At 34.9% G+C, this 19,020-nt stretch overlaps 1 protein-coding gene across 1 annotated transcript; it reads left to right on the top strand.

Annotated features, from left to right (window-relative positions):
- The first annotated feature begins 5,663 nt into the window (after positions 1 to 5,663).
- On the top strand, positions 5,664 to 6,335 carry LOC149204995 (uncharacterized). Its single transcript, XM_089397263.1, has one exon. The coding sequence runs from the start codon at positions 5,664 to 5,666 to the stop codon at positions 6,333 to 6,335; it is 672 nt and encodes a 223-aa protein (XP_089253389.1).
- Positions 6,336 to 19,020: the final 12,685 nt, after the last annotated feature.

Genomic DNA, 19,020 nt, shown 5'->3' on the forward strand with positions numbered 1-19,020 from the left:
TGTCTCATAAAACTTTAAAGTAGTTGCATTAGCACCTATGGAAGAAACAAGACTATCCAATGAGTTTGGTAGAGAACATAACAAAACTTTTCACTTATATTCATCTAAAATCTTAATATCAATAGATAATAGTTGACTTACCACAATATTGAATTCAAATATTTTTTCACTAAATCTCTGTCCGCACGTTATACAACTTCTTCATAAGAACAATTTTCTCAACAGTTTCTTACATAAATACAAAGCCCACATCTTATCCCACAAATATTTTGTTGTATCTTCCCTTGAAACATTAGTAATAATGAATATGATAGACACAAACATATTTTTCTCTTTTCCTTTCTATCCAACATGGTCCAGTATTTTGTTGACATACTTGTTGGTGAAATACTTAGATTTGTAGTGATCCATTGATTTATGTCCACCCACAAATATTCCATTTTGAACTTCCATATCTCAAATTTCTTCCATTGAATTTCTTGATCTCTCTCTTTGAATTGCTAAGCATTTCCTTTTCACCATTAGAATCACTTCCATATATCTCCCATTGTAATAAGGTTTATCAAATGTCTGAGCAAAATCCTTAGGGACAAAGGTGTCTCCAATTCAAAATTGTTTTGATACTAAATGTATGCTTTAAACTTGTACGACTAATTACTACTAATAGATTCTTAATAAAACAAAAAATATGCAATTTAAAACACACACATAAACATATCTAGTTTATCTTGGAAACCTAAAAATGGAAAACTAATAATATTTTTTAATATATATACTCTTCTACACAATATTACAATACAATATATATACCATGGCATCCATTAATAGCCAATCATAGTTACTTAATAGAAACTACAAAACCATGGGAATAACCACTATGCAGACAAAACCACTTTTAGAAAAAGTTGTCTATAAAAAACTATAAAAAAATAGATGCCAAAGATTTTGGAAAAAATATTTTCTAAGGGTGCTACCCCATTCAGATAAGGGGGAGTTACCACCCCCTTACTACACATTATACATTTTACAATGAGTGGTATAATCAAGCAAAAAACATAACACATACCCAAGGTTTGAATTCAAAAGGAAAGGAGCCATTGCCTTAATCAAAATATTAGGATACAAATTATTATAAATAAGGCATGGCTTCTAAACATTAATAACAACACTTGTAGCAGCTCCATAAAATAAGAAGATCCTTTCCAAATAATGATAATATTGAGAGGGACTAGAGGGAAATAAAAAGGACATCATCAATCAATATGAAATGAAATAATGTATTTGGTAGAGGGATTTTGATATTTTTTAAAGAGGCAATCTTCCTTTCCTTATTGCTCAGGCAGTCCTCCACCAATAAAGAAAGAAAAGGTGATAGGGGACATCCCTTCCTTAGATCATGTGATGGATAAGAAAAGCTTGATAAAGTCCCATATATTAAAACAATAAAAAATATGTAGCTGATACATCCCATTATCTACTTTACCATACTTAGATCTAATCTAATCTAAATGAGGAGAACATAGACAAAAGTCCAATTTACATGATCATAGGTCTTCAAAAGATCAGCTTTTAGGATTGTCTCCTTTAGCTTAGTAATTTTAATTGAATGATTTATTTCTTACACCAAAGCGACTACATCATGAATCTATCTATGTTGAAGAAATCCAAATTTACCATACTTAAATCTAATCTAATCTAAATGAGGAGAACACAGAAAAAAGTCCAACTTACATTATCATAGATCTTCAAAAAATCAACTTTTAGGATTGTCTCTCCTTTTGGTTAGTAATTTTAATGGAATGATTTATTTCTTACACCAAGGCCACTACATCATGAATCTATCTACGTTGAAAAAATCCAAATTGTTCCTTCCAAATAATTCTGAGCCATGGTTTTTCTTATTAGTTTGTAGATAAAATTACAATGCGAAATGGATCAAAATCCTCGAAAATCCATAGATTTTCTACTTTTGGAATAATTAATAAAGGTGGAATTAAAATCCCCTAGAACCCTCCATAACCATTTAGATTCGTTGTTCATCTTTAAGAGGTTACCACTGAGGAATTGAGAGAATCCCAAATAGAACTGTACTGTCAAACTGTCCAGCCTTGGTCTTTTACCATTATACATGGATGAGAGTGTCAAGAACCTCATCTTTATAAATATCCTCGACATGATTCGTTAAATCTGTTATCAATGTTGGGGACATATTTATAACTTGAAGAGCCTCATGGGTTGACTCTGATTGGTAGGAGGTCGGAGGCGACAGCCATAGGCCTGTCTGCCTTCGTTCCGGGAGTTTCATTCCGCTTCAGTAATTTTTCAACAGAGAGACTGATTAGTTTTCCAGGAATCGAACTACTGCCGAACATTTGTTACATTGTGTTCTTTTTTCGGCATAAGTTATCTCTAAAGTCTAAATCATTCGGTATTAACCTTTTGCGGTGTTTACAGTTGACATTACTAGAGTTTTGAGAGCTGTTTTATGTTACTGTCATAGAAAGGCGAGATGAAATCATTATATGCAATACTTACAGAAACTGCAGGTATCATAATTCAAAATCCCATTTCCTTCAACGTCAAAATACCATACAAAGTATAAATTAATAGCATACAAAGATTAAATTAATATAAGAGAGCAAGGACATCTATAAATACAAATAAAACTATTTATGACAAAAGGATATTGAGATCACCACGTACAAAATCAAAGTAGAATAATGGAAAAATAAAATAACATTTAAGCGTATCTCCAATATTTCCAAGTAGCCCGCATAAATTGATTTCAAATATATACAACAAATAGAATAATATGTCTTTTCTTACACTGCCATCATTTAAAACTGTACACTAATAATGTATGCTTCTTTGTGTAAAGCATTAAAATAAATAATCACTGTTCAGCATCTAAACTTTAAAGACAGACGGCTATCTTGCCTGGGCTCGCTGCATTTCTTTTTGGATCTTCAAGGGCTCCTTGCAGTTCTTTTGTATATCCTATCCTGGAGCCCTATAACATTTGATTAATCACACAATGAGAGTAGTAAATTAAAACATCTTCGAACGTCAGAACATTTGATGAACCAAAATATGAGAATAATGGAAGATATCGCTAAACTAAAATACAACATGAAACTAGATTCATCATAATCAGGATCATAATCAGCATCATTTTTATGGCAAAGGTCGAGGCATGCCGCATGCGTCTTGAATTTTCCATCAGGCCCAACGTATGGATTATGATGCTGTTCGGAAATGCGAGGGCCATAAAGAACCATGGCTCCTTCGATATCATCGCAAGTCAGGTGACGCTTTATTTGTCTGGGGCTAATATGGCTATACATGACAGAGCAACGGAGTTTAGAATGGTGCAACCCAATCAAATGCCCAATCTCATGAAGCGCAACACTCTCAAGATCCTCGGCGTACGCATCATCTGTCGCAGCCATGTCAACGGTCCAATGTTCTTCGATGTCCAGGTAAAATCGTCCATCCTCCGGTGCAAACCCGAAAGCTAGTTTGCCAAGAGGGCCGTCGAAGGACCATGGTTTTGTGTGGTCTGGCCCCATGAATTTAATATTTATATTTGCTTCGTTATTATGGTCATGGGTCTCTCTGAAATCCAACTGAACAACATCAGCCCACTTCCTGAAGGCCGAAGCCACTGCAGAACGAATGTCATCTCTGCTCAGAGTAGGTGATTCTGGAAAATTGCAAAAAGAGTACGTTAAATTTCTTGTAGTCAACCATTTTCCACGCCACAATTTGTATTCCAGAGGCTTTTCCTGTGAAGGCATATCAGTGCCATTGGAATAATAAGATAAGTTTGCATTATCTTTAACGTCTTCCCTCAGTACATCGACTTTAGAGGCCGAATGGTTAACGACTGACTGGGTTTCCACTGGTTCAAATTTATGCTTTCTACTTTTGTCACTAATTTTGGAATTGCCGTAGTTAATAGCAGATAGCAATGCCTGTGTTTTGTGGAATTCTCCGCAGTACACTTTGCCGCTCACCTGACCCACCAATAGAACTATTGTAAAAAGGCAGGCTATTAGCCTGCAAATGTATATTCCGCTGCCCATTTCAGTTGACGGATTTCCTGAATTTAAAGTTGTAAGAAATCCTGACAACAAACACAGGCAATAACACCTTCGTTCAAAACAAGATTTCAGAATGATCGCACAGAAACTGTTAGCAACAAACTGAAACAAGATCGCACAGAAACTGTTGGCAACAAACTGAAACAAGATCGCACAGAAACTGTTGGCAACAAACTGAATCGCAGATGCAATAACAAGATGGCTGAAAAGAATATTTCGAAATGACAAGGATAATGTGTTCAGGCGCTTTATAGCTGTTGCGTTTTAAAATTACATTTCATCAAAATTTGAATAATAATATAAAAATAACATTGACCGTTGAACAATATCTTGCACGAAAAACCATGACATATATCTTGAATGACAAATAAAGCACAATTAGGGGGATTACAAAGGAGATCTTACATTATTTAGCGCTCCAAATAGATTTATGCATGCAATAAGAGATATTGAAATGGCCTATTTTTTTGGAAGAGCGTGCAGGACACATTATTTAGCCCTTCAAATAGATTTATGCATGTAATAAGAGATAGTGAAATAGGCTATTTTTTGGAAGAGGTTGCTTGTAGATCCCAATTAATTAGAATACTTATGCATGAGAAATTCCCATTTTAGGTAAAGGACAAACACCTTAAGGGATTCATGCTTGCATGCTCCTGTTCATCTTTTGATGGAGAAGCATTTATTTGGCACTTTTACCATGCAACAATGGTGCATTAGATGATCAGATTAGGGTTGTGATTTGACAAAGTCCAACCATATAGGATTTTGCAAGTGTCAATTTTCATTGTACTTTCTCTCCTCTTCCTATTCTATAAGCAAGATGAAAGGTGTGACATTCCCTTGGTTATAGAGGTTTCCTTTTGAATATTTTTTTTAGGGAAAATTGTTAGTATATTTAAACAAGTTTTAATTGTAACTAAATGAAGTTGTTTTCAGAGATAGTATATTTCATGGATATTTTGAATAATATGATGATAAAAATTTTCATTATATTTAAATGAGTTTTAATGGTAATTAAATGAAGTTGTTTTAAGGGATAATATATTTAATGTATATTTTGAGAAATATGACTATTAAAATATATAAAGCTGAACAATAAGCTAATAAATAGAATTTTTAAATATTTAGTGGTCATGTTAAATTAACTGAATATACATATTATATTAAAATCAATAAAATACCGGATGGCTCTGCGCAGTGAGTTCTAGGGTTTCAACTCTTGCTGAAACGGCAACGGCAGACTGCGCCAAACAAAGGATCGCTTGCTATTTCTGACAAGCTCATGAATGTTCAACCCTGCGCGTTACAGTTCTCTTTTCAATGGAGCCCCCAAGGGGGGAGGGCGATGCGCCTCCCCCACAAAACGACAAAGGGCAGCAACAACTTGCGGAAGGCATTGAAACAGTAAACCAAGTAGAGAATGCAGAACTGAACTCTCAATGAACAAAGCAAGATATCACACCGCCAGAAGTCCGTTCAACAACATGCAAACCAGTTGCAGCTGAGCATCCAAAAGTAGAACTTCCTGCTCATCGAATCAACGCAAAAATACAGTATATGAAGGACCACGCTCTGATAGGAAGGTTTATTGGCCTATGGCCAACTGAGAAGGCGGTAAGAGGCTGGATAAATGCAAAATGGCATCCCAAGGGACACATAACTTTGCAGCTAGGACCCAAAGGATTCTTCACTGCAATATTCAACTGTCCGGAGGATAGAAACAGGGTGCTGGAGGGAGGCCCTTACTTCTTCAACGCTGTTGGACTATTTCTCAGAGGATGGATGGAGCGTTTCGACCCGGACAAGGTGGATCTGAGCTGGGCTCCGGTGTGGATCCGATTGTACTCGCTGCCGGTGGAATACTGGGAGGAAGATTCATTACAAGCACTCGGAAATGCTCTAGGAGAATTTGTAAAGATCGCACAAGAAACAAAAACTTACAGATATACCTCATTTGCTCGGATCTGCGTATACATGAATCTCAATCGAGTTCTCCGAGATGCGGTAAGTATCTCTCATGAAGATATTGAATGGACTCAACCGATTGATTATGAGCATGTTCCTTTCAGATGCCGCAGGTGTCATGCCCTCGGACATCTTTTTAGAGACTGCCCATTAACTCAAAAGCCCTCTCCTTCTGGATCGGATGCCTGTGAGGCAGATGGTTTTACCAAGGTAGAAAATCGCCGAAAATCTCACAAGAAGCAAGCCTCAAAGAATAAGATGTGACAATCCAACCCATCAGGGCCCTCAACAAGCAACAACTTCTGAATCTTAGCTAATCACACTGATATCAATATGGATTCGCCCTCTCCTTCAGATCCAGGAGCAGCGAAGGATAGACAGTCAAAAGAGGTGGTAGCCTTTAAGAATGAGGAACACTCTATAATCAAGGAAGCATCCACCTCCGATAAGCAAAAGGAACCGATAGGGACATCCCAAACAAGGCAGATGGAGAACCCCCAATTGCAGGTGAGTCCAGAAGCGGACCTTAATGAAGAATCGCACTATCCACAATATATGGAGGAAGAAACAGAGGCTATAGATATAGGGGACTTGGACATTCCAAGTTTAGAAAAGGCTTGCACAACAAATAATTTCGATGACATTCCTATGGGGCAACTTGAAAATCTGGAACACGTTCTATCAAGGGCGCAACGGAAAAAATCACTGGGAATACAAACTGGAGGACCGTGGGATGGAAGATTCAGTGCCAAGGACACCAAAAAGAGAGGAAGGAAGACTGATTTACAGAGAACAATTAGGATTGGACACATATTAGGGGAATCCGGTAGGTATTCCAAGCTAACCAAGTACTACAGATCTGAAAACAACCCGTCTCAATGAAGTTAATCTCCTGGAATATAAGAGCGCTCAATGGCCCAAGGAAGATACAAATTCTCAGAAAAATGATAAGGCAAGAAAATCCTCAAGTTTTGTTCTTGCAAGAAACCAAATGTACTTCTAATGTTTTAGACAGATTTGCTGCGAAAATTTGGCCAGGATGTTTCAATGCCGCTGTGGATGCTGATGGAGCATCCGGAGGTCTGGCAATTCTCTGGGACCCAAGAGATCTCAATCTCAGCGATATTCATGCTCATATGAACTTCCTCCAAGCATCTTTTCACATTACTAGGACAAACCTACATGGGCTCATTACTATTTTTATTTTCCTCAAGAAGCATCTCTCAAAGCTGAAATCCTTAATTCCCTCTCTGTTCTCAACCAAAACAGGCAGCATCCGTTATGGATCTCCGGTGGAGATTTCAATATGATTACAAGATTGGAGGAAAAAAAAGGAGGTCGATGCAGAGGTAGTGAGGAAGGATTCCCTCTAAAGGATTTCATTCAGGCTAACTGGCTCATAGATCTACCTTTCAATAATGGAGTGTTTACATGGAATAACAGAAGAGTAGGGAATCAGCAGATAACCTCAAAACTAGATCAGTTCTTACTATCGGACAACGCTATCCATATCGGAGGGGACTTCTCTCCATCTATTTTGCCACTCTCAGGCTCTGATCATTGGCCCATTTCACTTCAATGGTCACATCCTCGAAATAAGATTCGCAGGCCCTTTCATTTGAATCTTTTTGGATGTCCCATCCAGAATTCCAAAATCTTATCATCTCTGAATGGAACAATTTCTCCCCACCTCCAGGGTAAAAAATGTTCCAATTCAAACAAAGGCTTAAGAATCTAAAGGGTAAAATCAAGCACTCGAATCACGCATCCTTTGGTAACATCTTCCAGGGCAAAAGCACGATCGAATCAGAAATGAAGCAGCTACAACAAAGGATCATTGAAGAGGGACGTTCAGAGGAATTGTGAGAACAGGAGAGAACTCTTGAGTTGCAACTGGCAGAAAGGGCTAGGCAAGAAGAAACGCTTTGGAGGCAGAAATCAAGAGTCAGATGGCTTAGAGATGGTGAGAAAAACACAAAATTCTTCCACAACACAGCCATACAACGTAGAATGCATAAAAATATTACTCATGTTCAAAATGAGCAGGGGATCAAAGTGGAAAAGCATGAGGAAATTGAAGGCGCTCTATTAAATTACTTTCAGCAAATGCACCGGGAGCCAAATGGAGACAGATCACAAGCAATAGAGAAAATTACCAGGAACATTCCTAAACTCATCACTGATGAACACAACCAACTGCTTCTCAAACTAGTAAACCTACAAGAAGTGGAAGAGGCACTTCGACATCTAAAAGCCGGTAAAGCTCCAGGACCGGATGGGTTTACATCAAACTTCTTCCATAGCTTCTGGGAACTGATCAAAACGGAAGTCTGGCAGGTGGTTGAGGAGTCACGTTCTCTTTGTTGGATGTTTCCAGGGATGAATGCAACATTCATAGCTCTGATTCCCAAGGTCGATCTACCCAACACTCCTGACAAATATCGACTGATCGCTCTCTGCAATATAATCTATAAGATTGTGTCTAAAGTCATAGCATCCCGTCTCAAACTGTTACTCCCTATCATTATCTCGACAGAGAAATCGGGTTATGTGGAGGGACGGCAGATTACTGACGACATTATCCTAACTCATGAAATAATTCATTCTCTGAGAACCACTAAAAAGCCAGGTATGCTGCTCAAATTAGACCTCTCAAAAGCGTTTGATAGCCTAAGTTGGATGTATATTGAAAACATTTTAACTGCTTTTGGTTTTACTGCCCCCTGGATTAGATGGATCATGAGCCTTATTTCTTCCTATTTCTTTTCCATATTAATCAATGGCATACCATCTGCTACCTTTCATCCTTCTCGTGGAATCCGGCAAGGTTATCCCCTCTCCCCATTTTTGTTTGTCATAATGGCTGAGGGTCTAGGCCGAAGCATCAAATCTGCTCAGCATTCCCAGCTACTCAAAGGCCTTTCATTTCACAATTCCCATGCCTTCACACACCAGCAGTTCATTGACGATTACATGCTTTATGGGCATCCCTCGGTCCAAGAAGCGCGTCAACTCAAAACTCTCCTTTCTGATTTCTCTCATGCCTCCAACGCCTCCATCAACAAGTCCAAATCGCAAATTTATTTCTTTCACACTCCTGCTCCCACAAAATCTGCAATTATCCGCATTTTGGGATTCACCTCAGCTAAACTTCCCTCCACCTACCTTGGTGCTCCCATGATAGCCTCGGCCCCCAAGAACTCTTCATGGAAAATCCTTCTAGAAAACCTGGAAGTGCGGCTATCCTCTTGGACTCACCGATCTCTCAATATGGCCAACAGGCTTGTTCTTATAAAAGCTATTCTACAAGTCATGTCGTTATACCTATTCTCATTATTAACTGCCCCAAAATGGGTTCTCAAAGAACTAATCCTGCTTCAAAGATCTTTTCTCTGGGGCAGTAACAGCCATAAGCGAAAGTGGGCTCTAGTCAAATGGGAGACTGCATGCTTACCAAAGAAAGGAGGTGGAATAGGTTTGAGGGATCCCTCTCAGAGCAATCAAGTGATGGGAGCTCGAATTTGGTGGAGATGGCTAGCTGAGCCATTTACACCATGGGCATCTCTTTGGACAGCGAAATATGCCAGGAATTGTCCAATAGAGGAACGGATCAGACTAACAGAGGTTACCACGGGATCAATTATGTGGAACTCGGCCCAGCAGCATAAGATCCTCATACAGCAGCATAACTTCTGGGAGGTGAAAAATGGTAGCACGGCAAGATTCTAGGGAGATTCGTGGCAGCAGCTACCTAATCTAAAGGACCAAATCCCGCCTCATCCTCATATCGAGAAGGAATTACAATCTCAGGAGGTAGTCAAAAACTTTTGGAAACATTCTCCGAACAGTGACTACAGGGAATGGTTAAAAGCAGATCAAATTTTAAGGCATGGACAGGCACATGCCCAACAAACCCTGGAAATACAATTAACAAAAAGAAGAATTCAATATTCTGAGGATAAAGATATTCTAAGGTGGGGTTATGAAGAAAAAGGCTCTTTTTCTACAAGAGAGGCCTACAATATCATGATCAAAGAGCATATGCTGCTAGATCCTCTTTGGCGCAAAATATGGGACCCCTCATTATGGCCGAAAATCTCCACATTTCTTTGGGTCCTATGTCACAACAAAATATCGACATGGGAGAACTTAAGGAAAAGAAGCTTTCAAGGCCCCTCCATATGCCCGAACTGCAAACAAGAGGAGGAAACTACAAAGCATCTCCTGCAATCCTGACCGCTAGCTCGAATGCTCTGGAAAAAGGTCAGTTTTCACTGTCAAAAGGAAGGAAGAATCAATGGAGACATTACTGCTACAGTCCGTAGCTGGGCCCATAACCCTTATCAAAGTAAAATCTTAAATCTCCTTCTTATTCCAGGTTTCATCATGTGGGCCATTTGGAAGGAAAGAAACAACAGACTATTCAAGGACCATCACAAACAGTTGGAAGACATATGGAACATAATCTGCCAAAATATAGAAGAAACTCTTTCTCTCAAAACATGGTACCAGGAGGACTTCCCATCTATTCCCCAAGAACAATCAATATGGGCTAACTGGAATTTCAAATGGAAGCTCGATCAGTTGCCCAAAGAAGCAAAACTGCCAAGAAGCCAATCTCCTCAGAAATGGCAAGCTCCTCCCATCCATATGTATAAGCTAAATTTTGACGGCGCATCAAAAGGGAACCCAGGAAATTCAGGCTTTGGAGGGCTATTCAGAAATCACAAAGGAGATCCTCTTTTAGCCTTCCTTGGCTCTAAAGGATGGGAGACCAACAACTCAGCGGAGCTGGAGGGTCTCTGGAAAGGGTTACTAATAGCACAAGGCAGAGTTTTCTTTCCTCTAATTGTAGAGGGTGATTCCCAAATTATTATCAATATGGTTACCAGAATCCTTCAAGGTTCCCCCTCATGCAAGGTCTGTAACAGTTGGAGACTGGCCAACAGACTTCTCACTATTGAACGCTGGCTTTCCACCCATAGAGCTGTCACTCTGTTCCACACTCGTAGGGATGGAAACAAAGTCGCAGACTTTCTTGCTAATATAGGAGTTGAATGCGGATTACAAATTCATGTTGGCCCAATTTCTAGCCTAGCCATTGACTCTCAACTCCTGGAGCTCGACAATCTCATGCAGAAAGACAAATATCAGGAGGAAGTGAATCCCCCAAAGCAGAGGGGCTACCCAGACCTTCACCCTCAGTATACTGGCTGATCAGCAGTGCGATGGAGCTGGTGGTATCGACACATTTTTAGTCTACCTGATTCAAACTTTCATGGTAACGATCCAGCAGAAGAGCAGACCTCTGGCCGGGGCAATGAAGACTAAGGCCACGCGGCTCTACGCTGGCGCCTTTTGTCTTTTTCGGTCAAGCAGACATATGTTTCCAGGTTTCATTGATAACACACATGGCGCATTTCTGTCAGCTTGAAGTTTTCGATCAGCTCCAGAGTAGGGGCAATGTTTTTACAGACAAACCCGCAGTAGCTATTAACTTCTATGCCATCTTGCACACTCCTCTTATCTACTGGTCCTTCATTGCCATGTTTTACTATTATGTAGTTTTCTGTAGCACCTACGCTCAGAATCCTTCCATTCTGAGGCGAACTTGCTGTGTACAGAGGCCTCATGTTTCTTCTGAAGCCTCGATTACTTGTAAAAATATTTTTATTTTTAGTTAATAGATATTAGTATTTACCGAGAAAAAAAAATCAATAAAATACCACAAGGAAATGGCTAACATAATACATTTACCTAAAATATATCTTTAGGGAGTATTATTTTATTTATTTTGAATAATATGATGATCAATTCGTTTTCTTATATTTAAATAAGTTTTAATTGTAATTAAATAAATTTGTTTTAAGGGGTAGTATATTTAATGGATATTTGGAGCAATATGATGATGAAAATAAGTGAAGTTGACAAGTTTGATTAAATAATAAAAATTTTAAGCAATTTAGTTGTTTTGTTAAATTAATAGAATATATATACCATTTTAAAATCAATAAAATTCCACAATGAAATGGATAAAATAATACATTTACAAAAAATATAATTTTAGGGAGGATCATATTATTAGCAATACAAGTTATCATAAAATATCTAATAAAATTTTATACCATACTACATACAATATATATACTATGGCATGCATGAATCATATATATATCTACCCATCATTAGATTACAATTTGAACCATGGGCAAAAATAAGATGAACACAAAACCAGTTTCGGAAAAAATTGTCTATTGAAAACTAGGAAAAACATATACAAAATATTTCCCAAAATATATTTTCTGGGGGTGTTTCCCCCGAAACCGCAAATAGTGGAAGCTACCATGCCCCTTACTATGCATTATATCTTTTACAAAGTCAGAGTATAGCCATGCAAAGAACATACCACATATCCAACATCTGAATTCAAAAAGAAAGAGAATCATGAATTTGATCAAAATATTAGGATCCAAACTATTATAAATAACACATGGCTTTCAAAGGCTAATAGAAAGACTTATACCATCTCCATAAATGAAGAGTATCCTTTAGAAAGAATGATTATCTTGAGAGGAACTAGCGCCAAAGAAAAGGATATCATCAACAAAAATTTGATGCAATAAAGTCTTTGGTAGAGAGATTTTGATATTTTTTAAAGAGCCAATCTGCCTCTCCTAAGAAATAAGATTGCTAAGATAGTCCACCACCAACAGAAATAGAAAAGGTGATAGCGGACATCCCTTCCTTAGATCAAAAGGTGCATGAAAAAAGCTTGATAAAACCCCATAAATTAAAATAATGAAATATATGGAGCTAATACATCCCAATATCCAATTTACCATACTTAAATCTAATTTTATCTAAATAAAGAGAACACATAGAAATGTTCAACTTACATGATCATAGGTCATCGACAAATAACCCTTTAGGATTGTCTCCTATTGCTTAACTATTTTAATATAATGAGTTATTTCCTACACCAAAGTCACTACATCATGAATATGTCTATGTTGGAGAAATCCAAATTGTTCCTTAAAAAATAGTTATGAACAATGGTTTTTGTTATATTTTGCAGATAAAATTACAATATGAAATGGGGAGAAAATCCTCAAAAGTCCACGTGATTTTCTTCTTTTGGATAAGAGTAATAAGGGTGGAATTAAAATCCCATATAAATATCCATAAGTGTTTGGATTCACTGACCATCTTTAAGAGGTTACCTTTGAAGAATTCATAGAATCCCAAATAGAACTCTACTATCAAATTGTCTAGCCTTGGGCTTTTACCACTTTTCATAAATCAGATAGTGTAGAGAACATAATATTTAGAAGTATCATCTATTATGGCATCATTCATTATATCTATTATCAATATTCGGAACATATTTATAATTTGAAGAATCTCATGGGTTGGGCATCCAAGCATCCCGCTTAAGGGCACCCAAGCACCCCACTTTTAGGGAAATGTGTCATCCACTTTCGGGAAATGTCTCCAATGCATTTCCCTAAGTTTTTCCAAAGGGGTACATGGGGAAAATATTTATAGAAATTCCCCTTCCCCTCAAATCATGAGAAACATGGGGGGAATGGACCCCACTCTTGGGGACGCGTGCCTCATGGAAAATTAGTTCTACTAACCCCATAAATTGCATACCGGATGCATATTTTTAGAATATGATATTTAAAAGAAGGAAAACTGGTAAGGGTTTCATCCAATGATCTCTTCAAAGAAGGTACTTTTTTCCTTTATTGGATGCCAACAATTAGATAGATAGTAAATCTAATAAAAGTTGTGTTTTCTTGGATTAACAAGTGGAAAGAATTGAAATATGTTGTTGAAATATTACATAGGATTTTCATACAAGTGATCCTTGTTATGCAATGTTTTCCTTACATAATATTTATGGTAATAGTCCATGTGATTTATCTTGGCTTTTTAAGGCTAGAGTATAAATTTGCAAACCAGTGTGAAAATAGCTTTTTTTTAGACCTTCCAATTCAAAAAGTGAAAACTTGTCATTAATTTTTTTTAATTTCACATATTTTTAAAACAAAATTAATTTAAATAATTTTGATGTAAATATTATTATATGCACTGCAATATTTAGTATTTAAGTAACTATTTTATTAAAACAATACTCATTTAAAAATTTTAATATATATTTGAAATAAGTTAATATTATCATCTTTCATAAAATAAAAGTATAATATAAAAACAAAATTTTAAACTTCAATATATGACTCTAATTATTCATTTGTTGACTAGTAACAAAATAGTCTCTCTCGCACATGCATAATAAACAAGCTAAAAATAGATACATACAAGTTTTTATTATAACAATAATATAGAATAAATCCAAATTACACAAATTGAAATTTTTTTATCTTTATGCTTATGTTTTTTTTAAGGTGGTTGATGAGCACTCAATGACCGCTAAATACATGGGAAAATCTAGGAAAATCAACCAAAAAGGATCCACCCACCAACCAAACTAGTAGGGCCTAATCCCAAGGGCATCAATGATATTTGACCCCATGACCTCCCAACTGGAAAGGTACCTAGCAATGGGAAATCTTTACACTTATGTTAAAATTCATATAGTTCCATTTTATGTTATTGGACTTAGGCTAAAATTCATATATATATATATATATATATATAAAAAATATGATATAATTTTATAAGCATGTTTTTTAACTAAAATTTAATATTTTTATATATTTGAAATTTTTAGTTAAGAATCTAAAATAATTCATTGTATAAATAAATATAATAATTAAAAATATATGTTTTGTAAAATAATAATTTTAAAAAATATAATAATTAATAATATATATATATATATATATATATATATATATATATAGACAACAAACAAATTAGTGATACCTTTGTTTCTAGAGATCTCATTTATAGCCAAGCTCAATACCATGTGAAATCACAAATATGAAAGTGATTATTAAGATAATTAATGAGGACCAAAAGTATATTTTCTCAGTCGAAACCATAAAATGGTGACATCAAATATCTTTTACCTCATTCCATAGGAGCAATATTATAATCCATCTTTGTTTGTTCTCTATTATCTATTATTGTAATCTCGATATTTGAACCAATACCCTATTAATATTTTCTCGGTGATAATATTGCACACAAACAACAGAAAATATTATTTCTCCTAATCCTTTCTCCCAATTCATTATGTTACTGTCATTGGAAAGGAAAGGTCAAATCATTATATCCAATAAGTACATAAATTGTAGCTATCATCATTCAAAATGTTTTTTTCAACGTTTTTTTAATATGTCACATGTGTAAGCAATGGATATGAAACAAAAATACGGTTAGGTTTTCAATGCACCATAAAATAAGAATTACGTTGAGAAGCCAATAAAGAACCTACCATTGATATTACTTTGTTGGATGATTAGCTTCTAAAGGATGGTTATACTCCTTAGTTCCTTCAGCCTTCCATAACATGGTGAAAGATCATGGGTGTTTCACATTATAGTTGTTGATGTAGATTAAGCACATAAATTAACACAATATTATTCACTTCACATCTCATGAATTGTGACGTGAGACTGAAAAGATGAGTAGTCAATTAACTCCAAAGTATTTTATGAAGATATGATCAAAGATAGTTGCAATCATATCTGTGAAAATCAAGATGTAATGCGGGATTACTCTAAATACCCAATACTGGTTTCATTACATTGTTTGTCGATCCGATTTACGTTAATCCATAAATATGAAATTTACATGAGAGCTTTGATTTTCATGCAAAGTACTTTCCATGAGCTGAGGGGTGCATTAAATATGAGAAGCCATGTGTGTGGTTAGCTCTGCGTTTTATGAAAAACCTCACCACTCTGTAGAGGACATGTCTTAATTAAATTGGGATTAATTTGTTGAAAATGACACGCAAAAGTTCATTAAGAAGGCATTTGTGGTGGAAACTTTTAAAATTAATTGGAAAGTCTATATTGCTAAAAGAATAAAATGTTATATATCATTTGAATAATTTGCGGATAATTATATTTTGTGTATACGTTTTCTCTTCATCAATTTTTTTGATTAACCCTTAATCCATAAAAAAAAGTTGAGCATGTTGCATTTTAAATTGATGCAGAGTGCGAATCATGGGGTGTCCACTGCAATTCCGATATGTACAACAATCATGGGTCATTTTATAAGCTTTTTAGATTCCCTGGCAATCATTCCGTTAAAACATGATACATAAACCAATATTGCTAGCTAGAGATAAAAATTAAGAAACAAGGAATACTTATCTAAATTTATCATTATTAGCAACTACTACCACATTCCACTCATGCCAACGATTGACATATTATCTAGATTAATATTTGGTAGGAAAACATCCTATTTTATTTCTAATTTGAAAGGTTTAGCTACACGCCACATGACCATACAGAGAATACATTAATATAAAAGAGAAAAAATAAACACAGAAACATGTCATTGCCATAAATGTGATGGAAGGATATGTAATAAAAATAACGACATAAAGATATTAACATTACCACATCTAAAATCCAGATAGAACAATGGGAGAAAAGGGTTTAACCATATTTGTAATATTTCATGTATCATGCATAAATTGATTTCAAATATATTAAATAAATTGAATTCAAACAGATAGAATAATATGTCTTTTGCTATAATGCCATGATTTAAAACTTTACAATAATATATGTATTCTTCAATGAGTAAAGCATTGGAATCAATTATCATTGTCCAACATCTAAAGAGGAAAGGGAAACAATTATCAATGCATTTCCCTTTTCGTCTTTCAAGGGCTCCTTGCATTTATTTTTTCTATTTTCGAGCCTTAAAACATTTGATTATTCACACAATGAGAATAGTAAGTTAATACGTCTTCAAACATCAGAAAATTTGATGAACCAAAGTATGAGAATAATGAAATATATCCCAAAAATAAAATACATCATGAAACTAGATTTATCCTCAAATGTCCACGTGGTTTTCTTCTTTTGAAACTAGATAAATCCTCAAAATTCCACGTGATTTTCTTCTTTTCAGTAAGAGTAATATAGGTGGAATCAAAAGCCCTTGAAATCTCCATAATTATTTGGATTCACTGACCATATTTAAGAGGTTACCTTTGAAGAATTCATAGAATCCCAAATAGAACTCTACTATCAAACTATCTAGCATTGGGATTTTATTACTTTTCATGAATGAGTGAGTGTAGAGAATATTATCTTTAGAAATATCTTCTCTTATTGAATCATTCATTTCATCTATTATCAATATTTGGAACATATTTATAATTTGAAGAATCTCATGGGTAGGGCATCTAGGAATCCCCCTTAAGGGCACCCAAACACCCCAATTTTAGGGAAATGTGTCACGCACATTGGGGAAATGTTTCCCATGCATTTCCCTAAGTGTTTCCAAATGGGGGCATGGAGAAAATATTTCTAGAAACACCCCTTTCCCTCAAAGCATGAGAAACATGGGGGAATGGTCCCCACTCTTGGGATGCACGCCCCATGGAAACTTAGTTCTACTAACCCCATAAATTGCATACTAGATGCATATTTTGAGACAATTCTATTCAAAAGAAGGAAAACTGGTAAGGGTTTGGTCTAATGATCTCTTCAAAGAAGGTGTTTTTTCATTTATAGGATGGTAACAATTTGGTATATAGTAAATCCAAAGAAAGATGATTTTTCTTGGATTAATAGGAGATAAGAATTGAAATATATTGTTGAAAGACTACATAGGCTTTTCATACAAGAAATTCTTGTTATGCAATGTGGTCCTTACATAATATTAATGATAATAGTCAATGTGCTTTAGCTTAGTTTTTCAAAACTAAAATATTTTGCAAACCAATATGAAAACACCTTTTCCTTATGCCTTTCAATTCAAAAAAAGAAAACTAGTCATTAAAAAAGTTGTAAATTTAACATATTTTTAAAATAAAAAATAATTTAAGTAATTTGTTATCTAAATATTGTTATATACAATACAATATTAAATATTGAAATAATTTTGGTCTTAAAAAACTATTCATTTATAATTTTTAATATACATTTGAAATAAGTTAATATTATTATCTTCCATATACAAATAAAAGTTTAAACTTAAATATATAACTATAATTATTCATCTCTTGACTAGTAACATAACAGTCTCTCTTACACATGTATAATAAAGAAAGGGTAAAAATACATACATATAAGTTTTTATTATAACAATAATTTAGATTAAATCCAAATTATATAAATTGAAAAATTGTATCTTTATATTTATGTTAAAATTTATATATTTCTATTTGGATTTAGGTTAAAATTCATATACTTTGAATTATATACATACTTTTCTAGTTATAGGGCTTTCTTCTATAAATTATGATATTATTTCATTGTTTCATTCATACCAGTTTTTAAACTAAAATTTAATATTTCTATATATTTAAAATTTTTAGTTAAGAATATAACATAATTTATAGTATAAGTAAATATAATGATTAAAAACATATGTTTGTAAAACAATAATTTTCAGTTAATAATTTTGATAAATATAATAATAGAGTTCAGGCTTCTGTGATCCATATCAATTTAGAGAGAGATTTTTCGGCGAAAATCACATGGAAAATCATTTGTCGACGCGTTTCGAACCAACAAGTGTGGTTCATCGTCAGGACAAGTTGAAGAAACAGATCTAGCTAAGCAAGATAAATAGGCAGAACAGAGCCTCCTGACCCAACGACTAGTTTGACTCAAGGACCGGGGTCAAAAATATTTTATTAGCTTAGTCAGTAAGAATTAGGACCAAAACATAAATTGAAGGGTATTTAGTTTACAAATGTTAATAAAAATTAGAAATTAGTTAAATAATGGACCCTAAAAGCAATATATATAAAATAATATTATTAAAATTATTATTAAAAATTATA

The sequence above is a fragment of the Pinus tabuliformis genome, chromosome 1_2 (genome assembly GCF_031772625.1).
Source record: "Pinus tabuliformis cultivar Carrire ecotype Pingquan chromosome 1_2, CPIR1, whole genome shotgun sequence".
Classification (NCBI taxonomy): domain Eukaryota; kingdom Viridiplantae; phylum Streptophyta; class Pinopsida; order Pinales; family Pinaceae; genus Pinus; species Pinus tabuliformis.